The 27827-nt window shown below is 44.0% G+C and overlaps 1 protein-coding gene across 11 annotated transcripts in view; it reads right to left on the bottom strand.

Moving 5' to 3' along the window:
• Nucleotides 1-27827, bottom strand: part of LOC121232950 (protein Hook homolog 3-like) — a 152318-nt gene that overhangs the window by 24048 nt on the left and 100443 nt on the right. For all 11 annotated transcript variants that reach the window (XM_041121503.1, XM_041121501.1, XM_041121502.1 and 8 more), the window contains 6 exons: nt 13175-13315; nt 11986-12187; nt 9020-9130; nt 4173-4260; nt 3474-3543; nt 433-573 (listed from right to left, as the gene is read on the bottom strand). In XM_041121503.1, coding sequence (XP_040977437.1) covers nt 433-573; nt 3474-3543; nt 4173-4260; nt 9020-9130; nt 11986-12187; nt 13175-13315 — 753 coding nt within the window. The remainder of the gene's footprint in view (nt 1-432; nt 574-3473; nt 3544-4172; nt 4261-9019; nt 9131-11985; nt 12188-13174; nt 13316-27827) is intronic.

Below are 27827 nucleotides of genomic sequence, written 5' to 3' on the forward strand. Positions count from 1 at the left end.
AGTTTTACAAAATCTAGATCATCTTGACAGCAGCTCTAACTCCTGTGAACATACTTTTAAAGAACAAAATAGGAAACAGAAGGGCAGATGGAAAATGTACAGGGAACGAATGGGTAATAGGGAAGATGAGGGATTCTTTTTGTTACACTTGCTTTACAGAAGGAGAAGCTAAAGTAATACATGGTTCCTTTTGTGAGCCTTTGCATCATTCCAATTGCAATCTATTACAGAATTCTTCAGCCCACACTGCAGGCTCCAGATACTGGAATGTCATTGAATGACTGAGTAGACTCACAGGCTGGTTGAGATACTTTTTGATAGGTCTAACCACTTTTTTTTACATAAGGAACTTGGCCCTGACAACAGTCTGCTAAGACAGAAGTATATGGCATTTTAGGAAAGTCACTGGAACAGAGAACAATACTTCCTTACCTGTTCTCTGTCTCCAATTCATTCTTCCGTAAATTTGTACCATCAAGCAAGCTCTGCAACAAGGTGATCTTTTCATTGTCAGAACCTTCCTGGTTCAGCTTTAGCATCTTGTTCTCATGCTGAAGGCGAATGAGTTTCTCCCTAAACAAATAAAATCTACTAGAAGAAGCTTGCCATTCTCTATGAATAAAACAGTTTACCACAGGATGTGTAAAGATAACATAAAGATCTTTACCAGTTTTAGAAATAGATGAAACTACAATTGACTCTCGATCTCCAAATTCAAACTTGATTAAAGAAGCTGCAATTGTACAAAACAAGAGGAATATTGCCTGAGGGCCCAGATTAGATCTGAGAACAAGGTCACACAGTCTGATGGGTAATAAGCAGAGCTGAGTATCAGGGTATTAAAGGATGCAGGTTGTAAACTTAGCTATCAATAAACTACTGCATGAACCTGGGCAAGTCACTTCCCTCCTCTTGGTCTTCCCCCCGCAGCCCCCATGAATATCACTGTATTGAGTCTGGCTGGGATGGAGTTAACTTTCTTTATGCAAGCTCATATGGTGCTGTGTTTTGGATTTGTGGCTGTCGTGGTTTAACCCCAGGCAGCAACTAAGCACCATGCAGCCACTCGCTCACTCCCCCACCAAACAGTGGGATGGGGGAGAGAATTGAGAAAAAAGTAAAACTCGTGGGATGAGATAAAGACATTTTAATAGGACAGAAAGGAAGAAAATAATAATGATAATAATGATACTGATAATTGTAATGATAATAAAATTACAATAATAATAATAATAATAAAAGAATTGGAATATACAAGTGATGCACAATGCAATTGCTCACCACTCACCGACCAATGCCCAGTTAGTTCCCGAGCAGCAATCCACCCCCACACCCACCCCGTCCAACTACCCCCAGTTTATATACTAGGCATGATGTCACATGGTATGGAATATTCCTTTGGCCACTTTGGGTCAGCTGCCCTGGCTGTGTCCCCTCCCAACTTCTTGTGCCCCTCCAGCCTTCTTGCTGGCTGGGCATGAGAAGCTGAAAAATCCTAGACTTAGTCTAAACACTACTTAGCAACAACTGAAAACATCAGTGTGTTATCAACATTCTTCTCATACTAAATCCAAAACATAGCACTATACCAGCTACTAGAAAGAAAATTAACTCTATCCCAGCCGAAACCAGGACAGTGGCTAAAACAGTGTTGATAACACACTAATATTTTGGCTATTGCTGGACAGTGCTTGGTTTTCTTTTTTTCTCACTCTGTTCCAGCCCAGTGAGTAAGCTGGGGGTGGGCAAGAGGTTGGGGGAGGACACAGCTGGGACAGCTGACCTCAACTGGACGAAGGGATATTCCATACCATATAACGTCATGATCAGCAATAAAAACTGGGGTAGAGGAAGAAGGGGGTGGGTTTGGTTTTTTTGTTCGGAGACTGGCTGGGCATCAGTCTGCTTGTGGGAAGTGGAGTGATTGCCTTTGCACCACTTGGGTTTTTCTTCCTTATTTCCTTCACCTATTAAACTGTCTTTATCTTGACCCATGAGTTTTCTTGCTTTTGCTCTTCCTATGCTCTCCCCTGTCCCTTTGGGTCAGGGCAGGGGAGAGTGAGCGAGTGGCTGTGTGGGTGCTTAGCTGCTGTCCAGGGTCAACCCACAACAGTCACTTAACTTGTTTATTTAGAACAAGTCCAACCAACAGCCCATAGACTGAATCCACCTTATGAAAGAAACACTTTCACCCAGTCTACAATTTTTGTCTATGGGATGAGAAAAGATGGTTGAACAGAAAATCTTGTCTGAATGGCCAGATACTCTTTTTGCTAGCTTACAGTGGAGACACCCAAACTGTGTTGTCATGGAGAAGATAGAGCAGCAGTAGCTGTTCCTATGGGTGGGAGCCCCCTCCCACCAGCAACAGAGGCCTCCTGCAACCTTCACACTTCATTGGAAGCAGTGGCAGCAGTCCAGCTCTGTAGATCAGGAAGAAGCAGTCTTCCCAGCTGAACCACTGCTACTGTCCATCTTTCTGAAGTAAGCAAGGAGGCCAAGTTTAGTACCTCCACATAGCCAGCATAGATGTATGTTAGTCTGAAACCCAGCTTCTGGAGCTGCTGAAGGTAGAGAGGCAGTGAACTCTACGTGGCTATGCCTGGGTATTTACAGCATTTAGGATCCTGTTTTCTCCTATGCAAATCATTTGAATGTTCATGCAGTAACCCCCTACTTTTGTAATACTACCTCAAAGCATTACCCTCCTTTGCTACTGCTAGAGAACAAAACTGAAAGGAACTACTCTTGTAGCAATGCACAGCAATGCAGCTGGAAGAGAAACAACTTGTTTCTGTTATTACTTACCTAGCAAGTTATCCTTTAGCTACTCTAAAAAGTTTCTTGAACTCATATGCAGCTTTCCAACTGTTGAAATAGTTGTACCAACATTTGCAGTGGAAAAAAAGAGCTCCTAAAGAGCTTGCAGACTTCTTAGATGAGAGTGGCCCTTAATGACTTCAAGTTACAGTGATACCAGGCACTCTGGCAAGGCTAAACACAGACTGCATTACCTTAAACTATAGTGATTTTCAGTCCTGTTCCTTCTCTTTCTTTCTAACAGTGCATGGCTGTTCTAATGCTATGATGCAAATGCATTTTAAAATCTATTCTTCATTTTGACATTTTTAATGTTTTTTCCCCATACAATAACAATATATCCCTTTTTTACAAATATTTTTGTCTGTTAAAGCACATAAGACGCTGCAATTGTATGAATTCTTTGCAGGAAGAGAAACCCAACTTGAGGATGAAGGGTTTCTTTGTTTCTCCTTTTGAAAAAAGACAAACTTGAGAGAAGTCAAGTGAATCTTGTCTATAAGCATAAAGGGTGCTGTTGTATGAAAATCCAAAGGGAAGGAGAAGAACAAACATGAATCTTAGAATTTTTCAAACACTGCAAACCAGACGGGAACGGTCATTTATGTGCACATTCTAAGGCTTAGACAGAATAAAAATATGAGTTAACTTACTTGATTTCAGGAGTAACAATTTCCATTGCTAGACTATCTGAAGGTTCATGGCTTCCCAGGGGCATCAGTGCTGTGTCAGGAAAAGAAAGAGACAAAGTTTACCAGGAAGAACAGTAACTTTCTTTTAAAAGACCAGGAATAAACATTGTTCTACAAGTTGATAGATTTAGAGTAATGCTCTTAAGTAATTGGGAAATAATACAAATGTCAGGCCTCTAGCAAGAAGGAAAGACAAGTACAACACAATTTGGAGAACAATCACTGTTCCTATTTTCACCCATTCTGGAGAAGTGATTTTATGGTGGATGGTTTACTGTTTGGTTTATATAAGAATTAAAAAGCTGTGCAACGTAACACATGGAAATAAATTGCAGCATATAAACAATCATGTAGGCATCAGGAAATTGTTACATAATATTCTTTGGAGATGAGAGAGATACTGAGCATGACTATTCAGAAATCAAATTCCTGGGAGGGAGAAACATTTTCTAAAACCACCATATTTGGGAAGAGACTAAACATGAGAAATTTTAGTCAAACTGAAAGTTTCATGAGTTCATAAGCATTTGAAAACAAAGTATTACCAAAAGTGGGTTTTGGTATAAAAAAATATTTTAAATAAAGACATATCCAGTATTCTCTGTAAGACCTCTGTACACTTTAGAAAAAATATATTTCAATGCCTTTTTTGTCTCTTACCTGTAGTGGTGAGTTGACCCTCCTGTGCTTGTACACAACGGAGCTCTTCAATAGTTTCTTTTAAGGAATCTCTTTCTGCTCTTAACCTCTGAATAATAGGAACAACACTAATATTAGTCTTGGCACTACAAATCCATCCTTAACACTAAGCAGATTGCCACAAGGCATAGCTTCAACACTTAAAAAAGAATTTATATGCAACACAAGAGATGATTTTCATGTCAAGGCATTTCAACTTATTTCAGAATAGAATAAAGACCAACTACTTCCTGGAAACAGCAATTCTTTAAGAAGGTTTGCTGCTGCATATTACACTTGTTGGTCTAAAGATATCTGAATATAAGCTTACAAAATCACAGAATCACAGAATGGTTCAGGTTGCAAGGGACCTCTGGAGGTCATCTGGTCCAATGTCCCTGCTCAAGCAGGGCCACCTAGAGCCGTTTACCCAAGACCATGTCCATATGACTTTTTAACATCTCCAAGTATGGAGATTACACAACCTCTCTGGGCAACCTGTTCCAGTGCTCAGTCACTCTCACAGTAAAAAAAGTGTTTCGTGATATTCAGACAGAACCTCCTTTGTTTCTGTTTGTGCCCATTGCCTCTTGTCCCGTCCCTGGACACCACTGAAAAGAGCCTGGCTCCATCTTCCTTGCACCCTCCAGTAGCTCCATATCTCTCATGTACTGAGGAGCCCAGAACTGGACACAGGACTCCAGGTGTGGCCTCACCAGTGCTGAATAAGGAGGAAGGAACACCTCCCTCAACCTGCTGGCAACACTCCTCCTAATGCAGCCCAGGATACCATTTACCCTTTTTGCTGCCACCAGGTGCCCACCAAGCCACTCTATCACTCCCCTCCTCAGCGAGACAGGGGGGAGAAAATAAGATTAAAAACTCGTGGGTCAAGATAAAGGCAGTTTAATAAGAAAAGCAAAGGCTGCACACAGAAGCAAAGGAAACAACAACAACAAAAAAATTATTCTCTACTTCCCATCAGCAGGCAATGTCCAGCCACTTCCTGGGAAGTAGGGCCTCAGTATGCGTAGTGGTTGCTTCGGAAGACAAACGCCTTAATAACAAATGCCCCCTCCTCCTCCTCCTTTCCCTTAGCTTTTATTGCTGAGCACGACCTCATATGGTATGGAATATCTCTTTGGTCAGATTGGGTCAGCTGTTCCGTCTATGTCCCCTCCCAACCTCTTGCCCACCCCAGCCTACTGGCCTTTGTGGGGGGAGTTTGGAGAGACAGCCTTGATGCTGTGGGAGCACTGCTCAGCAGTAGCCAGAACATTGGTGTCTTATCAACACCCTTCCAGCTACAACTACAAAGCACAGCACTATGAGGGCTGCTATGGGGAAAGTTAACTCTATCCCAGCCACACCCAATACAGGCACATTGCTGGCTCACGTTCAACCTGGTGTCCACCAGCACCCCCAGGTCCTTTTCTGCCAAGCTGCTTTCCAGCTGGGTGGCCCCCAGCATGTACTGGTGCCTGGGGTTGTTCCTCCCCAGGTGCAGGACTTTGCCCATCCCCTTGTTGAACTGTATGAAGTTCCTGTCAGCCCATTTCTCCAGCCTGTTGAAGTCCCTCTGGATGACAGCACGACCCTCTGGCATATCAGCCACTCCTCCCACTTTTGTGTCACCAGCAAACTTGCTGAGGGTACACTCTGCCCCATCATCCAGATCATTAATGAAGACATTGAACAGGACTGGACCCAGTATTGACCCCTGGGGTACACTGCTAGTCACTGCTGTCCAACTAGACTTCATGCCACTGATCACCACCCTCTGGGCCCAGCCGTTCAGCCAATTTTCAATCCACCTCAGTGTCTGCTCATCCAGCCCATACAGCTTCTCTAAGAGGATCTTATGGGAGACAGCGTCAAAGGCCTTACTCAGGTCTAGGTAGTCAATATCCACTGCTCTCCCCTCATCCACCAGGCCAGTCATTTCATCACAGAAGTTTATCAAGTTGGTCAAGCATGACTTCCCCTTGGTGAAGCCATGCTGACTAATCCTGATCATTTTCTTGTCCTTCATGTGCCTGGAAATGGTTTCCAGGATTAGCTGCTCCATCACCTTCCCAGGGATGGAGGTGAGGCTGACCAGCCCATAGTTCCCTGGGTCCTCCTTCCTGCCCTACTTGAAGATAGGAGTGTGTACTTATTTTGGCCGGGCTATAGTTAATTTTCTTCATAGTAACTTGCATGATGCTGTGATTTGGATTTATGACCAAAATAGTTTTGATAAATAACCCATGTTTTAGTTATTACTGAACAGTGTTTATACAGCGTCAAGACCTTTTCCGTTTCTCACGTTGCCCTGCCAGTGAGTAGGCTGAGGGTGCACAAGAAGTTGGGAGGGGACACAGCTAGGACAGCTGACCCCAACTGAACAAAGGGATTTTCCCTACCATATGACATCATGCTCAGCAATAAAAAGTGTGGGGAAGGAGGAGGAAGGGGAGATCAAGTTATGACTCTTTGTGTTTCCAAGTAACCGTTATGTGTGATGAAGCCCTGTTTCATGGTTTAAGCCCAGTCAGCAACTAGGCACCATGCAGCCGCTCGCTCACTCCCCCCATCCCAGTGGGATGGGGAGGAGAATCAATCAAAAAAAGTAAAACTCATGGGTTGAGATAAAAATGGGTTTGCCTCTGCGCTGCCAGTTGCTCTGCTTCCATTGCTGTAACCACCCCCACAGGGCATTTGCCACCATCCATGAGTCAGTATAGAGATAGAGCACTGGCCACTTCTCTCTTTCAGCAATGTCTAACGCTAGCTGGATGGCTTTCACCTCTGCAAACTGGCTCGATTCACCTTCTCCTTCAGCAGTTTCTGCAACTTGTATAGGACTCATACAGCAGCCTTCCACCTCCGATGTTTTCCCACAATGCGACAGGACCCGTCAGTAAACAGGGCACATTGCCTCTCATTTTCTGACAGTTTATTATACAGTGGGGCCTCTTCAGCATGCGTCACCTTCTCCCCTGGCGACATTCCAAAATTTTTGCCTTCTGGCCAGTCCGTGATCACTTCCAAAATTCCTGGGCAACTGGGGTTTCCTATGCGAGCTCGTTGTGTGATCAGTGCGACCCACTTACTCCACGTGGCATCAGTTGTGTGATGTGTAGAGGAGACCCTCCCTTTGAACATCCAGCCCAGCACTGGCAGTCGGGGTGCTAAGAGGAGCTGTGTTTCAGTACCAACCACTTCTGAGGCGGCTCGAACTCCTTCATATGCTGCCAATATCTCTTTTTCAGTTGGAGTACAACGAGCCTCGGATCCTCTGTATCCCCGACTCCAAAACCCCAGGGTTCGGCCTCGGGTCTCCCCCAGTGCTTTTTGCCAGAGACTCCAGGTAGGGGCATTCTCCCCAGCTGTGGTATAGGGCACATTTTTAACATCTTGTCCTGCCTGGACTGGCCCAAGGGCTACTGCATGGGCAATCTCCCACTTAATTTGTTCAAAGACTTGTTGTTGCTCAGGGCCCCATTTAAAATTGTTCTTCCGGGTCGCTTGATAGAGAGGGCTTACAATTTGACTGTAATTTGGAATATGCATTCTCCAAAAACTCACGACACCTAAGAAAGCCTGTGTTTCCTTTTTTTTAGTCAGTGGAGAAATAGCTGCTATTTTGTTGATCACGTTCATTGGGATCTGACGACGTCCATCTTGCCATTTTATTCCTGTCCTGGGTTCAGCTGGGATAGAGTTAATTTTTACAGGAACCTGGGAGGTGGGGGGGTATAGCCGGGGCAGCTGACCTGAACTAGCCAAGGAGCTATTCCATACCATGTGACATCATGCCCAGTATATATATGGGGAGTGGGCCGGGGGGAGGGCTCTTCTGCTCTCTCTTTCTCGACTTTCGGTGGGGGAAGTGGCGGAGCGTCGGGTCCCGGGTGGTGAGCAGTTGCACTGTGCATCACTTTTTTTTTTGTATACTCTTTCATTAGTACCGTCGTTGTTGTAACTTTTTTTGCGTTGTCCCAGTAAACTGCCCTTATCCCAACCCTCGAGGTTCCAGTTTTTTTTTCTTTTCTCTCCTCCGTCTCCCCCCTATCCCACCGGAGGGGGGCGGGAGGAGTGAGCGAGCGGCTGCGTGGTCCTTTGTTACCGGCTGGGCTGAAACCACGACAATTCCTAAGAACTAGATTTCCTGTGCAGGTCCCTTGACCTTTCATTCTTTTATGGCAAAACCAGCTTCAACAATCAGCAATCAACCTCAGTCTCTTGGTGGTTTAGAGAGGAATATAATAAACTGGTATCTATACTGCATATCCATGATGACACCAGAAACTAAATCAGTGATTAGTGATCACAAGAGAAAGGGGAAATCACACTAGAGGACACATCCCTCTGCAAGATTCCTAAACCTCTTGCTACAGAGGCCTTGATTTCACAAAAAGAAACATGCAGATGCTACCTCAAGGAACGTTACTTTGGAAAAAAAAACACTTCCGAGTTTAGTTCTAGGGAGATACCACAAAAAGCTACTTTAAATAGTTTTTCAGAATACAGTACAATTATCTTTGGCATTTATTATCCTTTTCATGGTGAATGGTCAAGAAAGAACTTCAGAGACCATATGTGAGGGCTTTTCCTCTTGAAAATATGTTACATATAATTTAATACAGTCACTTTATCCCATACAATATAAATGTTAAGTTTAAAAATGTATTTGTACACAAACATTAGAAAATTTTAAGTGGATAATAAAACTTATGAATTCAAAAAGCTCACTGTAAAAGCTTTTTTTGATAACCATAGCTCTTTGTAATAAAGGAAAAATGGTTGTTTCACTACTACTAGAAAAATAATATAATGAAACTTACATCTTTTTCTTTTTGGAGGCTGTCTACTTTTTCTTTCAACCATTTGCATTCATAATCTAGTTTATCAGCTTTCTTGGATTCTTCAGATAATCTGTTTTGTAATTCCACTGCCTGTGAGAGCAAGAAGCAGTAATTTGTCTGCAATTATTAACATTAAAAGAAAACATATGAAAGAAAGTAGTTAATGACCATGTGCCATGAGGCAAATAAGTGAAATATTTACCTACAGGACAGTCTAAAATTCTTTTTCATCAAATGTTATATGTTTCAGCATAACCAAAAGAATTCAAATACTAGGCCTTAGCACAAATAAAAGAAACAACAAAAAGATGTAAAGTATCTTTAAAAATTTACATACAAGTGAGATTTACAGGAAAAGCTGTATAATCCTATGAACCAAAGACTTTAGGAACAGTAGAATAATCCTACTTTCAGAGAAGCCAAGGAAACGAAAAAACTCTCAAGAAACCTTTTGTCATCTCTTTTTCTACAAACCTCACTCACAAGTCAGGCACCAGTTCATGCAATTAGCTAAATGTTCTTGTGCTTAGACATTTGTTATTGTTTATTAATACACAAACATAAAAACTCAGCTGCAGGTTCATCATCAGTTTTCTTTATTTCAAGGGGCAATATGTTCCTAACAAAATCTTGTAGATATTTTTCAAGCTGTAAGTTAGCAAAGAGCTTTTAAAACTAAAAAAGGAGAAGTATAAAAGCTTAGCAGAAAAGATCAGTGAGCACAAGACAACTCACCAAAGTTCTCAGCCTTTACTAGTGTAGACTCAATCTCAGAATGTTAATAACATAACACAGAGTGTGAAAGCCATAAACAGAGTAAAGACTGACTGGCAAACACATAAGCTGAATGAAGACTCAGCTGAAGATATATAATTAATTCTTATAGCAGGACACAGAGTTAGGACTCCTGGAAACTAATTTGTTTATGACATTTCATATTTATACTTTCTTCATTCATGTTTTGGTCTCAAAGGTATATTCAAGAAGAGCCCAACTTTATAGACATTGAAGGCAAACAGACTGTGTGTCTGTTCTGAGACAGTGTGGTTAAAGTGAAAGAAACTTAGGTCTGCCAGATTAGAGGCCTGGGCTTTACTCCAGTCTCAGCCAGCAGTAAAGTTCCGTACAACACATCAGCTCCTCAGTTGTAAAATCTCATCCATAAAACATTGGGAATGAGGGAGAAGAAGAGATATTCTTTGCAGATGCACAGTTTAGACATAAAGAACAAAGTTCCCCCTTTCAAAATCTGCATAATCATTGAAATAAGCATGATCAGATGCAAACATCAGGGATAACGCAACTGTAATGGGTGCTCTGTTATTTGGAGGAATTATTCCTTTTATGAGCAAATGAGATATTAATGGTGTGTGAAAGACCATCTCCTTCTATATTTCCTTTTCCCTTTGTATGTTATTTCAGCATTTTTCCTTATCCAAGTTCTGTTTTTTTTTCTGGTGGAATCAATTGGACTATAATAGCAATCAGCCCAGGGAGGTGCAAGCTAATTGCCCTACTTATCAAGATGGCCAAATGCAGGGAAACAGCTTTCAAGTTTGAGGGATGCACATCACTCCAGGGCTTGCAATGCTCTTGGTGCCTGTTTTTGTATCTTTTTTAATTCTGCTGTGGATTGACATGTAGGGACACCTGTAGTGTGACCATTCAAGGCTAAGGGAAGTCAGAATAAAGACAAGGCACTGCTTGCATAAATCGAGCTCAAGCTGGCCCTGCAAAAAGGATCCAAGAATGATGGCAGGTCAATGTACTGTAGATGCAAAAAGGAGATATGCACGTGTCCTCCACCTTTATAGAAATAGTCACATCCCTCAGTGGAACAGGAAAATAAACAGATGTTCTCCACTCCTGAGGGCTCTGGTGATGCACAAGGTACTTTTCTTGATGCATATATGCAACAAGGATGATATAGAGGAAGGAGGATGTATACTTTCTAGCCACAGATGGACAAATTCAGGTTAGAAACTTAAAGAAAAAAATCTTACTTAACCACTAGAATAACTTACCAAGGCTATGGTGGATTCCCCACTGCTGGAAATTTTCGAGTGAATGATTTTTCTGAGAAAGAAGCTCTAATTCTAGCCCCACTACTGAACTTGAATTAGGAATAATTTGATAAACCTGTTACTTTTTGAGAGGTAAGACTGTTCATTGACAAAAGTAACACAAACTTGACATAATGACCAATAAGCAATGTAGGGAGGGAGGAAGAAAGAAGTATTTACAAAAGAAGCAAACACAAGGAGCTGTTTTTGTTTGTTTTTTACTTTGAGGTATAAGCCATGTTGCAAAGAAGAAATGTTGAGAAACTGTCCTAGTTTCAGCTGGGACAGAGTTAACTGTCTTCCTAGTAGCTGGTACGGTGCTATGTTTTGAGTTCAGTATGAGAAGAATGTTGATAACACCGATGTTTTCAGTTGCTGCTAGTAGTGTTTAGACTAATGTCAAGGATTTTTCAGCTTCTCATGCCCAGCCAGCGAGAAAGCTGGAGGGGCACAAGAAGTTGGCACAGGACACAGCCAGGGCACCTGACCCAAAGTGGCCAACAGGGTATTCCATACCATGTGACGTCCCATCTAGTATAGGAACTGGGAAGTGGGGGGCGGGGAATCGCCGCTCGGGGACTAGCTGGGTGCCGGTCGGCGGATGGTGAGCAATTGCACTGCGCATCATTTGTACATTCCAATCCTTTCATTATTGCTGTTGTCATTTTATTAGTGTTATCATTATCATTATTAGTTTCTTCTTTTCTGTTCTATTAAACTGTTCTTATCTCAACCCGTGGGTTTTGCTTCTTTTTCCCGATTTTCTCCCCCATCCCACTGGGTGGGGGGGGAGTGAGTGAGCGGCTGCGTGGTGCTTAGTTGCTGGCTGGGGTTAAACCACGACAGAAATGCAGAGAATTATTGCACTGATGATGTTCTTACCTGTCTCTTGTATGTCTCCAGCTGGCTACGTGCTGCATTGGCTTTCCTTAGTTCTTCCTCCAGGCTCACAGTGTTTTGCATGTACACCGTATTCTTCTCTTCTAATAATTTCACTTGCCGCCGCAAATCACCCAGGTCTTCCAGTTTCTTTTTGTATGACTCTACCTGGCTTTCTAACCTGGCCACTTTATCAGAAGAATGCCTGGGAAGACAAAAGATTGAACATTTGTATCAAATCTGTACTTGGAAGACTAAAAATCAATGTAGAAAACATTCCCAGACATCAAGGGAGCACAAACATCCTCACACACTACTAAATGTCTTGGTTTTCAAGTTGTCTTCTCCCCCCCATTAGTTGACACAAAGTGCTGTTATCAGAAGTGCTTTTGAATGGCGTAATTATTTCTATAATTTCCTTATCTGCTTCCAATATTAATTAAAAAATAAATTGTTAACACTCCTACAATTCCAACCTATTTCCTTCCAACTCTAAATTAATCCTCAGAAGCCACTGCTTTACCAGAGTAAAAATAATATTTTCTGCCCTTCACTTTTTTTTTTAAGATAACCAGGGATAAACGTGTTCTGAAAAAGGAAATGGCAAATTTATGCTAACAACTATTATATCCATTTCCCAAGCAGTCATACAGGATTACCATAATAGTTTTGGAGTCTGAATCCTTTTTAACAAAAATGCAAGACAGGGCTCAGTTTATAATACATTCGGAGTTTTCTCAATATGGGATCATTACTTTAAATTGTAACCAACTCCTAAATAATTCACAGCTTGACTGAAAACAAACAACATTAGGAAAATATCCTCTAAACTGAAAGTTTTCACAAAAATTTCAAACACCCAAAACCTGTAAGCTAACAATAGCAAATGAATCCCCACAGCCATACTCAACAGTGTGAAACTACGATGAATTCAGCTGAACTGAACTTTTTGGTACTTAGTAATCTGATGTCAGACTGCTTGACACACAAGTTAGAACCATCATTTTGATGGCCACAGAGTGGCTTTTACTTAATTGCTTAAGAAGTGTTTTAATACATAACCATCCTTAAAACTATTACATCAAAAGCTAATGAAGACTAAATTTAATTATATGAATTTTAGTGTGGATTAAAACTATTTATATATTCTAAAAAAGGAAAAAAAACCCAAAGCTAATGGAATGTAGTTTACCTGAGTACATCTATTTCATCCTTCAAAGACTGAGCCTCTTCTGCTAATGTACTAAGCTCTTCAGTCTGTTGTCTCAATTCTGCAATTTCCTTTTCTAGTTCTTCACAACGTATGCGATAGTCATCTTTGGCAGCTTCTAACCTGTACAATTGAAGTAAAACAGGACAACGTGGTTGAGACCCTCTGGGTAAGGATTAGGGGAAAAAGCTAATAAAGCAGATGTTGTTGTGGGAGTCTACTATAGATCACCCAGCCAGGACAATGACACTGATGTATTATTCTATAAGGAATTAAGGGAAATCTCTAGATCAGTTGCCCTTGTTCTTATGGGTGACTTCAACTTAACTGGGACTATCATACAGCAGACACAAACAGGTCCAGGAAATTCCTGAAGCATGTTGAAGATAACTTTTTGATACAGGTACTAAGGAAGCCGACTAGGAAAGGTGCCCTCCTAGATCTGTTGTTTGTAAACAGAGATGGTCTTGTGGGTGATGTGATGACTGGTGGCTGTCTTGGCCACAGTGATCATGAAATGGTTGAGTTTAAAATCTTTGGTGATATGAGAAAAACTGTCAGCAGAGCTACTACCCTGGATTTCAGGAGAGCAGACTTTAGGCTGCTCAAGGAACTAGTTAGTAAAGTGTATGGATTGTTCAGCTCATAGTTCACAAATGAGTTTCACCATGTCTAGTGCACACAAGCGACTCATGGGGGGTTACAAAAGTGACCCAGCCTTGGATGCAGAGATGACTCACAGGGAGCTGTGTAGACAGCTTAGCCCTGGGTTCTCTGATAAACCCTAAACTAAACGGGGCGGTGACTGTGCCATTCAAAGAACCAAAACCTGAATTGAGCCTTGAAATCCCTTAACAAATAGTATGCCCTGAGTCTCAATCCAACCACTATTCAGTTGCCTGAGGAAGCAAGGTAAAAAAACCCAAAACCTGGAGGGTTTCAGCTTCAGTTTCAAATGACAACCTTGTGTATTCAAACAATCACAGACCAGCAAAGGAAAGATAAGGGGAAACTCCACTCAGATATACATAACCCATTTAGGCATATATCATAATCCACTCAGACATAGTCATACACACCATTCCACAAGTCAGGGGATAAAAACTGTAAGATTCAGGTTGGAAATGGGGGAGTCACTTCTCCAACTATACAGTTGGCTTGTGAAGGAGACCCTTCCCCTCCTTGATCGGGACACCGGTCGAGGTAGCTTCCCTGGGATTGAGAGCACTTACCTGGAGGGGTAAGTGAATATTGTTTATGCTTGAAGTTTGTAAACATGTGTGTGCTTGTGGTTGTCTGTGAGTCGATTGTGGTTGTAATAGTGTACTACTCTTGCTTTTAGAATTGCAATAGTGCATTCCTCCATTGTATCTGTAAAACCTGCAATAGTGGCGTGTTAAGTCTGTAAGTGAAGTTCAAATAAATCATTTGCTTGAACCTTGCAGTTAAGTCTGTGAGTGAAGTTCAAGTCGTTTGCTTGAACTTTGTGGTTAAGTCTTTTTCCGCCACAAAGGTCCCCTGGGAATCTGCTTTTGAGGGTATTGGGATCCAGAAATGCTGGTCATTTTTTAAGAGCCATCTTTTAAAAGTGCAGGAGCAGGCAATTCCAATGTGTCGAAAGTGAAGCAAGTGGGGCAGAAAGCCAGCTTGGCTGAACAGGGATCTCCTTCTGGAACTTACTTAGGAGGAAAAAGAAAGCATATGGGCTTTGGAAGCAAGGTCAGGCTACACAGGAGGACTACAGAGGTGCTGTTTGCCACTGTGGGGAGAAAATTCATACAGCCAAAGCTCAATTGGAGTTGAAGCTGGCCAGAACTGTGGTGGATAACAAAAAAAAGGCTTTTTTAAGTATGCTAACAGCAAAAAGAGGACTGAAGAAAATATTGGTCCGTTACTTGATGAAGTTGGTCACCTCACAAATAGGGATGTAGACAAAGCAGAGACGTTTAATGTCGTCTTCATCTCTGTCTTTAACACCAACAATGGGCCCTGGGACCCCCAGAGCCCTGGGTTGGAGGACCACGACTCAGGGAATGAAGCTCCCAGTTGACTTTGAACTTGTACAGGATTTGCTGCTGCAACTGAATGCACGTAAGTCTATGGGGCCCGATGGGATTCATCCCAGGGTACTGAAAGAGTTGGCCAACATTATTGTGAGACCTCTCTCAGTTATTTATCAATGGTCTTGGGAATCTGGAGAGGTCCCAGTTGACTGGAAGCTAACAAATGTTATTCCAATTTTCAAGAAGGGCAAGAAAGAAGATCCTGGTAATTATAGGCCTGTCAGTTTCACTTCAGTGCCTGGTAAAATTAAGGAGAAGGTTATTGTGGGAGTTATTGAAAAATACTTGAAAGACAATGCAGTCATCGGTCAGAGCAAACATGAGTTCATGAAGGGAAAGTCATGCCTTACTAACTTAATATCCTTTTATGACAAGGTTACCTGCCTAGTGGATGAAGGGAAGGCAGTGGATGTGGCTTTTTTTTTTACTTAATTTAGCAAAGCTTTTGATACTATCTCTCACAGCATCCTTCTGGACAAAATGTCCAGCATACAGCTAGACATGTACACAACACAATGGGTGAACAATTGGCTGAAGGGTCGGGCTGAAAGAGTTATAATAAATGGGGTTACATCAGGCTGGTGACCAGTCACCAGTGGGGTTCCCCAGAGCTCAATTTTAGGGACAGTGCTCTTTAATGGTTTTATAAATGATCTGGTTGCAGGAGTCAAATGTACATTAAGTAAGTTTGCCAATGATACTAAATTAGGAGGAGCCGTGGATTGCCTCGAGGGTAGAGAGGCCTTACAGAGAGATATTCATAGGTTAAAGTGCTGGGCAATCACCAACCATATGAAATTTAACAAGGACAAATGCTGGATTCTGCACCTGGGAAAGTGTAATCCTGTATGTATGTATAGATTAGAGAACAAGAAGCTGGAGTGCATCCCTGCAGAAAGGTATCTGGGGGTTTGGGTTGGTGGCAAGCTCAATATGAGTCAACAATGTGCCTTGGTGGCTGAAAGGGCCAACTGTATCCTGGGGTGTATTAAGCACAGTATAGCTAACCGGTCAAAAGAAGTGATTGTCCCACTATACTCAGCATTGGTGCGGCCTCACCTTGAATACTGTGTGCAGTTTTGGGCTCCACAATATAAGAAGGATATAAAAATATTACAATGCGTCCAAAGGAGGGCACCAAAGATGGTAAAAGGACTAGAGGGCATGACTTATAAGGAGCGGCTGAGGATACTAGGTTTGTTCAGCTTAGAGAAGAAGAGACTGAGGGGTGATCTCATTGCTGTCTACAACTTCCTTGTGAGGAGGAGCAGAGAGGGAGGTGCTGATCTCTTCTCTCTGGTGTCCAGTGATAGGACATGAGGGAATGGCTTAAAGCTGCATCAGAGGAAGTTCAGATTAGATATTAGGAAAATGTTCTTCACTGAGACAGTGGTCAAGCAATGGAACAAGCTCCCCAGGGAAGTGGTCATGGCCCCAAGCCTGTTGGTGTTCAAGAAGCATTTGGACATCACTGTTAAATATATGGTTTAACATTTAGGTTGCCCTGGGTGGAGTCAGGAGTTAGACTCAATGATCCTTGTGGGTCCCTTCTAACTCAGAATATTCTATGATTCTCACCTTGAGCCATTATTACCTTTCTTCATGATCATCATCCTCTCTAGAAACACCAGAAACAAAGCCTTTTGATGCACAGTGAAAAGGAAACAACAGTCCAATGCACAACACCACACAAAATGGAGTTTTGCTCTCAAATGCCTTGCTTATTCAAAAACATAGAAGCAGATCACTTTTCTGATGCTTCCAATTCAATTACAATTTTTCTACTTTGAAATATCACAAGGAAATGTGTGTGTCAATTGTGCTGGAAAGAAAAAAGATCTGAGATTTCTCTATGATAACATCGGAAGTTCTTGCAGAAGTTTTCACTCCCCCCCCCCCAACCCCACCCTTTTGGGGCACAGAAAGTTTGAACATGAAAACTTTATCCTAGGGTTTATCCCAGGATTTTGTCCAGCTGTCCAGCTCCCTTATACTGTCATCAGTGTTGGTAGCCAGATCTGATCTTCAGATGTTCTGAATGCTGTAGCTCTCTCAATTTTTATTTTTAGATGCTATGCCTGTTCAGTGCCTCTGAAAAACAAAGTATTTTGACTAGAATGTGAAGAGCACAGAACAAAGTCTCAGGTACGACAAACTCTCATCAATATATGTAGGAAAAGTTGCATGAAGTTGGCAGTGAGTGAAGGGAATAATCAAGAGAAACTTTGACAAAACATGGTGAATGAGTGGAGAAGACAACTTGGTAGCACAGAGTGCAAAGTGTCATTGTGAATTTGATCCAAAATTAAAATAAAAAATTAATAAAGATGCCCATAAATGGGGATGCAGTCAAGAAAGAGGTATAGCAGCAGTTAATTCAAGGAGTACAGTTAATTTAAGCAGTTAATTCAAGGAGAATGGAGATGAGATGGTCAATGGGAGCCTTAAGCCAAAAATTACAAAGGTTTCAATGATAGACTAGAACAGTCAAAGGACACAGAAGGTTGAAAAAACAGCTGCTGCACCACACTGCATATCAACAAAGCTGTACCTAGTAGACCTGTTTGGTCTACTAGAGCTGGAAGAATAAAAAGACAGACAAGTTGTCATTAGAAATCACACAGGGAGAATGCAGAGAAAGGAGATAAAGGAGCACTGAAAGACAGAGATTCAGTAGACAGATGAGAAAGGTTTCAAAAAGTCTCCAAAACCTTGATGTAAAGAGCATAGAGGAAGGTGGAACGACCACCGTTACAGGCAGTACAGAAATTAAAGCAGGGGGGTGGGGGAGAGACGAGAGAAAACCTGTTTAGTATAAATGGGAAGTGACAATCAGATTGTGGTAGGAATTTTTCCAGATAATTAAGAAAAATATTCTAAGATGAGTTATAAGGGCAATTTAGAGAAACATGAATATACTATTTCTTTACAGTGTAGCTATAGAGACAAGGAAAACGTGCGTAAGATGGAGAAGCACAGGCTGTTTTTCAAGAAACAAAAGGGAGGGGGTCATATGTGAACACAAAGTGAGAAGAACTAAGAGAGAGGAAGGAAGCTTGGCAAGAGAAAGTAGAAGGATGGGAAAACACATGCACAAAAGGTAATAAAAGGTTACATGAACGTTGACATCAGAATTACAGAAGGGTGTAGGGAAAGAGGGCAGAAAGAAGAAAAACCAAAAGTGTAGGGAGATGTACTGAGTGTATATGGCGAGGTTTAGGTAGCATTGAGGGGGGGTCAGGGGTGGCCTCTGTGAGAAGAGGTAAGGGGCTGCCCTGTGCCAGACAAAGCCAGTTCCAGCCAGCTCCATCAACAGACCCACCACAGGCCAAAGCTGAGCGAATTAGAGAAGCTGGTGATGCCTTTGTGAAACATATTTAAGAAAGGGCAAAACGCCAGAGGCAGAGAGGAGTGAGGGGGAAAGTGTGAGAAACAACAGTGAGAACACCAAGGTAAGAGAAGAAGGAGGGGGAGGAGGTGCTCCAGGCACCAGAGCAGATATTCCCCTGTAGCCTGTGGGAGAGACCATGGTGGAGCAAATATCCACACTGCAGCCCATGGGGCCCCATGCTGGAAGCAGGTGGGTATTTCCTGACAAGAACTGCAGCCTGTGGAGAACCCACACTGGAGCAGTTCATGAAGGACTGCAGCTCATAGGAAGGACCCATGCTGGAGCAAGGGAAGAGTGTGAGGAAGGAATGGCAGATAGGAAGTGTTATGGACTGACCGCAACCCTCCAGTCCCCATCCCCCTTGCACCACTCAGGGTGTGGGGGGAGGTAAGAGGAGTAGGGAATGAAGGAGTGAAGTTGAGCCTGGGAAAAAGTGGGTGGGGGGAAGGTGTTTTAATTTTTGGTTTTTTGTTTCTCACCATCCAAATCTATTTTAATTGGCAACATTAAATTAATTTTCCCCAAGTCAAATCTATTTTGCTCATGATGGTAAGTGATAAGTGATCTCCCTGTCTTTATCTCGATCCACAAGCTTTTTCATCTTATGTTCTACACCTGTCCTGTTGAAGAGAGGGAGAAAACAGCTGGGTGGGCATCTGGCAGCCAGCCAAGATTGACCCACCACAGGAGACACTCCAGTTTCAAAGGAGAGGGAAAAGAGAGGAACAAGAATGAGAAGGTGAGAGTGAAAGGGACCTACTTCTCTCAGCATCAGCATTGACTTATGCAAGCTGAACGTGATGGCAAATAGCGAGTGCTTAGCTAACTGTGGAAAAATATTTCCATGTGTTAGAGGAAATACAGAGGGGGAGTAGAGGTCAATTGAGTATTAAGTGATGTAAAGAGTGGCCACCACCTCCAGCTCAGGATTTCCTCCTGCCTGGCCATTGTAGCCCAGTCGGGTGCACTGGGGGACCTGGGGCCTCTGTCCAGGCTGAGGGATCCAGCTGCTGCTTTCCCATTTGCAGATTTAACCAGTAGTGAAGCTGAGCACGTATCCCAGAGACACACACCAACACACAGAACACTGACACAGACAGCTACACAGACAAGGCATTGCCTTCAACAGCACCTACATATAGGACTCTCATAAAACAACTATAGGCAGCCAAGTCCCCTTCTTCCTCTTTGGCTGGTAGAGATAGAAGGTCACTAGTGAAGGCACACACACAACACACTCTAGATTCACAAGCAACATGCACATTCATGGACCCTCCACCTGCCTGATACCCCTGCCAAGACCCAGGGTCTCCTATTTACCAGCTAGTCCACCTTGAAATTTGCTAGTGAATACACATGCATACTCCCCCACACACCAGGTTTGGGGAAGATATACAGACACTCAGCCCTTCCCTAGCAGCTGGCACCAGGCATGTGGGCTATGACCTGCAGTCCCATTCCAGTTGCTGGCACTGAACCCCTCACTTGCCTCACTCACACCAGTCCCTCCCAGTAGATGGTTTTTGGGACACACATTGTTCCAGCCCCAGTGGCTGGTGGCTGAGACCCCCACCTGCTCCAGTAGCTGGCACTGAGACTCCCACTTGCTCCAGTTGCTGGCACCACAGGCCCAGGGCACCTACACCCCTGGTCTGACTCCAGTAGCTGACCACAAATCCACCCATGCTTGTCTCCCCAATAGCTGGCACCTAGTCCTTGCAGTCCTCACACACATGCACACGCATACCTGCAATTGTGCTGGTCCCTTCCAGTAGCTGTTTTTTGGGACACATATTGTTCCCACCCCAGTGGCTGACAGGTGAGACACCCACCAGCTACAGTAGCTGGCACTGAGACTCCCACTCGCTCCAGCTGCTGACACCATTGACACCCTCAGTTTGACTTGAGTAGCTGGCATCAAATCCACTTGTGCTGGTCCCCCCAGTAGCTCACACTCCAAGCACAAAGTCTGTAGAACCTTCCCTAGATCCAGAGAGCTATGGCCCTTCCAACTACTGACTCTAGGACCCTCACTCACTCAGGTAGCTGACACCACAGGCCGTGGGGTGCCTACAGCCCCAGTCTGACTTCAGTTGCTGGCCCCAAATCCACTCACACCAGTCTCACCAATAGCTGGTAGTTAGTCCTTGCAGCACACATACACACGAGACAGAGTGAGATTACACAGAGAGATAGTTAAGAGAAGATTTACTAAGATAGAACAGACTGCAGTGATCAGGCATAGGGCATACTGATCAGCCCCATTTTATACCCCTTTCTATCTAACCCCCTCTTTGTTCCTTCCCCCTGCACATTCCTTCATCGATTTGTATAGTTCTATCAATTCCTTCACCCCTCCCAGTCCATTGTCCAGGATCTCCCCTGGTTTACAGTCTTATCAATTGCAAAGTCCTGGTTGGTCTTCCTGAAAGTGGCACCTGTAGTTTCTTGATAGCCCATCAATTAGTATGACTGGCATGCTTTGCTTCTTGTCTTGTCTCCATGTTTGTTTTGTCAGGTCTGTGTCACTGTATGTTTGGGTTTTTTTGTCTTCTCCTTTTCTTATCATCCCAATTTAGGAGTTTCTCGATCAGATAACTTTGCTAGAATAAGCATTCTCACACTCACATACCCTTATCATTTCGTGTGACTGACCAGGTTTGGTTCTAGTCACTGCCTCCCTTATCATTTGTCCGTTAGGTTTCTGTCCCTGTATGTTCTTGTTTATGGTTTCCTCCTTTCCTTATTACCACTTTTTTGCAGTGAAAAGGTCCTTGACCAGATAACCTTAAAGGAGCAGACACTCTTTTCCACGTACCCTTACACTAAGGACTGTTTTTATCTTTCAGAGAGCAAATAATTTCTTTTCAAACTTATATAAGGAAATACTTTGCTATTAAAAATACTGTCTGTAGTACACTCCATATCAAATGTTCAGCTAGGAATTTGTCCTGGGTTTAGTTGGGACAGAGTTAATTTTCAGAGGAAGCTGGGAGGGGGCACAGCCAGGACAGCTGACCTGAACTAGCCAAGGAGCTATTCCATACCATGTGACATCATGCTCAGTATATAAATAGGGAGCGGGCTGGGGGGAGGTGCTCTTTCAGTGTGGGAAGTGGCGGAGCGTTGGGTTCCAGGTGGTGAGCAGTTGCACTGTGCATCACTTGTTTTGTATATTCTTTTATTAGTACCATTGTTATTGGTGTAACTTCTCTCCTTGTGTTGTCCCAGTAAATTGTCCTTATCTCAGCCCACAAGGTTCCAATTTTTTTTCTTTTCTCCTTTCTGATTCTCCTCCCCATGCCACCGGAGGGTGGGGAGGAGTGAGTGAGCAACTGTGTGGTCCTTTGTTACCGGCTGGGCTTAAACCATGACAGTCCTTTTTGGCACCCAACGTGGGGCACGAAGGGGGTTGAGATAACGACAGATCTGGCCAGAGCATGTTAAAACAAATTTGTTATATGCATTTCTTATATTAGTTAAATAGTCGCTAGTCACAATGTTGGTTCATTTGTTCATGTGGTGGCGTTGTGTAAGTTCTTATATGCTCTATGTATTCCCTGCGGTGATGTTTATCACCTCTGGGAGAGTGATCAAGATTATCATTTTGCTATACTGGGTAATGTTGATTTATGAAATGATGACATCACTGGTCATGTGGTTAAGCTGGTATCTGTAGGCCGCAGTGATATAATTTCCATGCCTCGGACGCCTTCTATCGGAATTTATTGGTAATCGCACCCAATCCATGGGGAAGTCGGGGGGGATACTTCCTCCCATTCGTTCACCTCCCTTCTCTCCTTCCAGCTAATTACAACAGCTTTTGAGAATTTTGAATATCCTTGGGATGCGTAAGCCAGCATGCTGTTAGTGCTATGTCTCCTGAATGTTTCAGGTCTTGTTTAGGGCTACAAAAAAGTTTTTTAAGAATACCACCCAGAGATCTGCCCCAGGGCTGGATAGTCATGAGTGGTATGGCATGTGGGAAAATATGGGCCCGTACCTAGAGAACTTCTCACCTCCAATGGTTTGGAGCTTCACTCCTGAACAACTACAGGACCCTCATAAAGTGATAGAATATTTGAAAGGAAAATGCTGTGGCTATTCCAGAGACGCACAACTTACTTACTGCACTGTGCTAGGCCTTGGCCAGTATCTACCAAACACTGCTTGATATTAGGCAGCACCCTCAGGGGGAAAAGGGGGGAAAACAGACTGACAGGCACTGTGGCTACCCCAACCCCAGCGACAGGCACTGCAGCTACCCAAACCCCGGCGACAGGCACTGCGGCTACTCAAACCCCAGTGACAGATACTGCAGATGAACCAGAGAACCAACCTGTGCCAGTATTAGTCACCCCTACACAGAAGAAGAAACAGACAAAGGAATCAGTTTGCTTAGTGAGGGATGAAGGTGAACCAGGGTCATCACAAGAACAGGAGGAAGAGGCAGAACCTGAAATAATCACCCGATCTCTATCCCTGAGTGAGTTGTGCAATATGCAAAAAGATTTTGGCTGCTATCCAGGCGAGTACATTGTTACCTGGCTGCTCCGATGCTGGGATAATGGGGCCAGTAGTTTGGAATTAGAGGGTAGGGAAGCCAAGCAGCTAGGATCCCTGTCTAGGGAAGGGGGCATTGACAAGGCAATTGGGAGAAAAACACAAGTCCTCAGCCTCTGGAGGTGACTTCTGTCAGGTGTGAAGGAAAGATACCCCTTCAAGGATGAAGTTACATGTCACCAAGGCAAGTGGACCACCATGGAGGGAGGTATCCAGTACCTGAGGGAATTAGCCGTGCTGGAGGTGATTTATAATGATCCAGAAAATGGGCAGTCTCCCGCAGATCCAGATGAAGTCCAATGCACACAACCGATGTGGCGGAAGTTTCTACGAAGTGCACCACCAACCTATGCCAACTCATTGGCAGTAATGTCCTGGAAAGAAGGCCATGGACAAACGGTAAATGAATTGGCTGTCCAACTCCGGCAATACGAAGGAAGTCTCTCTTCCTCCCTACGGGCCTGTGTCTCGGCTGTAGAGGAATTGTCCCGGGGGTTCCAGGAATTCAAAGTGGATATGTCCTTCTCCCCACCTGTACAGGCCCGCATCGCAGCTATTGGGAGTAAACATTCCTCTGCCCAAGAGAGAGGAGAGAGAAAGTACACACGACGGGCTAACCTGTAGTTTTACCTGCGTGACCATGGAGAGGACATGAGGAAGTGGGATGGAGAACCTACCTCAATCCTAGATGCACGGGTATGTGAGTTGCGAGAAAAAGCAATCAGAAAAGAGGATTCTTCTTCAAAAAATGCCGCTCCAGTTTCCCGTGAGCAGTTCCCCAGACAGAGTAGAAGGGCTGATCTCATTTCTGATCCTTCTGAAGTGACTTCTGATTCACGTTTGTGAAAAGTGAGTAATGGATACTCTGACCAGAATTAGAGGGGCCCTGCCTCCAGCCAGGTGGAGGAAAAGGACAACCGGGTCTATTGGACTGTGTGGATTCGATGGCCTGGCACATCAGACCCACAGGAGTACAAGGCTCTAGTGGACACTGGTGCACAATGTACCTTAATGCCATCAAGTTTTAAAGGGGCAGAACCCATCTGTATCTCTGGTGTGACAGAAGGATCCCAAGAGCTAACCGTATTGGAAGCTGAAGCGAGTCTAACTAGGAATGAGTGGCAGAAACACCCCATTGTGACTGGCCCAGAGGCTCCGTGCATCCTTAGCACAGACTTTCTCAGGAGAGGGTATTTTAAGGACCCAAAGGGGTATCGATGGGCTTTTGGTATAGCTGCCTTGGAGACGGAGGAAATTAAACAGCTGTCCACCTTGCCTGGCCTCTCTGAGGACCCTTCGGTTGTGGGGTTGCTGAGGTTGAAGAACATCAAGTGCCAATTGCTGCCACAACGGTGCACCAGCGGCAATATCACACCAACCGAGACTCCCCGAATCCAATCCATAAGCTGATTTGTCAACTGGAGATCCAAGGAGTGATCAGCAAGACTTGCTCACCCTTTAATGGTCCCAATATGGCCCGTGCAGAAATCTAATGGGGAGTGGAGACTAACAGTTGACTATCATGGCCTGAATGAAGTCACGCCACCGCTGAGTGCTGCTGTGCCAGATATGTTAGAACGTCAATATGAATTAGAGTCAAAGGCAGCCAAGTGGTATGCCACAATTGACATTGCTAATGCTTTTTTCTCAATCCCTCTGGCAGCAGAGTGCAGGCCACAGTTTGCTTTTACTTGGATGGACGTCCAGTACACCTGGAACTGACTGCCCCAGGGGTGGAAACACAGCCCCACTATTTGCCATGGACTAATGCAGACTGCACTGGAAAAGGGTGAAGCTCCAGAACACCTGCAATACATTGATGACATCATTGTATGGGGCAACACAGCAGAAGAAGTTTTTGAGAAAGGGAAGGAAATAATACAAATCATTCTGAAGGCTGGTTTTGCCATAAAAGAAAGTAAGGTCAAGGGACCTGCACAGGAGATCCAGTTTTTAGGAATACAAAGGCAAGATGGGCATCATCAGATCCCCATGGATGTGATCAACAAAATAGCAGCTATGTCTTCACCAACTAATTAAAATGGAAACACAGGGCTTGTTAGGTGTTGTGGGTTTTTGGAGAATGCATATTCCAAATTACAGTCTGATTGTAAGCCCTCTCTACCAAGTTACCCAGAAGAAGAATGATTTTAAAAGGGGCCCTGAGCAACAACAAGCCTTTGAACAAATTAAATGGGAGATTGTTCATGCAGTAGCCCTTGGGCCAGTCCGGGCAGGACAAGATGTTAAAAATGTGCCCTATACCACAGCCAGAGAGAATGGCCTTACGTGGAATCTCTGGCAAAAAACACTGGGGGAGACCCGAGGTCGACCCCTGGGGTTTTGGAGTTGGGGATACAGAGGATCCGAGGCTCGCTATACTTCAACTGAAAAAGAGATATTAGCAGCATATGAAGGAGTTCGAGCCGCCTCAGAAGTGGTTGGTACTGAAACACAGCTCCTCTTAGCACCCCGACTGCCAGTGCTGGGCTGGATGTTCAAAGGGAGGGTCTCCTCTACACATCATGCAACTGATGCCACGTGGAGTAAGTGGGTCGCACTGATCACACAACGGGCTTGCACAGGAAACCCCGATCGCCCAGGAATTTTGGAAGTGATCACGGACTGGCCAGAAGGCAAAGATTTTGGAATGTCGCCAGGGGAGAAGGTGACGCATGCTGAAGAGGCCCCACTGTATAATAAACTGCCAGAAAATGAGAGGCAATGTGCCCTGTTTACTGACGGGTCCTGTCGCATTGTGGGAAAGCATCGGAGGTGGAAGGCTGCAGTATGGAGTCCTATACGACAAGTCACAGAAACTGCTGAAGGAGAAGGTGAATCGAGTCAGTTTGCAGAAGTGAAAGCCATCCAGCTAGCGTTAGACATTGCTGAAAGAGAGAAGTGGCCAGTGCTCTATCTCTGCATTGACTCATGGATGATGGCAAATGCCCTGTGGGGGCGGCTAAAGCAATGGAAGCAGAGCAACTGGCAGCGCAGAGGTAAACCCATTTGGGCTGCCACACTGTGACAAGATATTGCGTCCCGGCTAGAGAAGCTAGTGGTAAAAGTATGTCACATAGATGCTCACGTACCCAAGAGTCAGGCCACTGAAGAACATCAAAACAACCAACAGGTGGATCAGGCTGCCAAGATTGAAGTGGCTCAGGTGGATCTGGACTGGTAACATAAGGGTGAGCTATTTATGGCTTGGTGGGCCCATGATACCTCAGGTCATCAGGGAAGAGATGCAACATATAGATGGGCTCGTGATTGAGGGGTGGTCATCAGGGAAGAGATGCAACATATAGATGGGCTCATGATCGAGGGGTGGACTTGACAATGGACACTATCGCACAAGTTATCCATGAATGTGAAACGTGCTGCAATTATGCAAGACAAGTGCTTAAAGCCTCTTTGGTATGTAGGGCGATGGATGAAATATAAGTATGGGGAGGCCTGGCAGATTGACTATATCACACTCCCACAAACCCGCCAAGGGAAGCGCCATGTGCTTACAATGGTGGAAGCAACCACTGGATTGCTGGAAACATATCTTGTGCCCCATGCCACTGCCTGGAAAACTATCCTGGGCCTTGAAGAACAAGTTTTATGGCGACACGGTACCCCAGAAAGAATTGAGTCAGACAATGGGACTCATTTCTGAAACAACCTCATAGACACCTGGGCCAAAGAGCATGGCATTGAGTGGGTGTATCATCACAGCCCCTATCATGCATCAGCCTCTGGGAAAATCGAACAATACAGTGGACTGCTAAAAACTACACTGAGAGCAATGGGGGTTGGGACTTTCAAACATTGGGATACACATTTAGCAAAAGCCACCTGGTTGGTTAATATTAGAGGATCTGCCAATTGGGCTGGCCCCGCCCAGCCAAGACTTCCACATACTGTAAAAGGAGATAAAGTCCCTGTAGTGCGCATGAAGAGTTATGTTAGGGAAGACAGTCTGGGTTAGTCCTGTCTCAGGCAGAGAAAAACCCATTCATGGGATTGCTTTTGCTCAAGGACCGGGGTGCACTTGGTGTGTGATGCGGAAGGAGGGGGAAGTTCTATGTCTACGTCAAGGAGATTTGATTTTGGGAGAGAATAGCCAGTGAATTAGGCTGTATGATGTTAATCGCTAAATAGCCTGCCACTGTATGTCATTACATCTATAGTGGCTATATGCCATATCAAGGGTATTACTGTAAGAATTACCCAAATGACTGAAGGATGGACTTTGAAACCGAGCCAAGTGCAACAGTGATAGAACTTGAACTGGTGCCCAGCGATTTCCTCAAGATCAACATCTTCGACCTGCAGACCAAGGGCATGGGTTGCACCAAATGTACCAGCCACAAGCTCCAGAGGCAGCATGCAACAATCCAACACCTCACACCATCTTTCCTACCCTGAAGGACTGTTACAACAGATGGAGCCCCAAAGTCATGGATGAAATAAAATTGATGGACACGTTAGAGGGATGGCCCATAGACTGAGGGAATGCTATTTGTGGGTATGGGTGTACATATATATATCTCAAAGACAGGGAAAGTGGTGGTGATTAATTGGAAAGTGTAGGATCTGGGCATGATGTAGATGGTATAGAATAAGGGGT

Source organism: Aquila chrysaetos, assembly GCF_900496995.4.
Source record: "Aquila chrysaetos chrysaetos chromosome W unlocalized genomic scaffold, bAquChr1.4 W_unloc_2, whole genome shotgun sequence".
NCBI lineage: Eukaryota > Metazoa > Chordata > Aves > Accipitriformes > Accipitridae > Aquila > Aquila chrysaetos.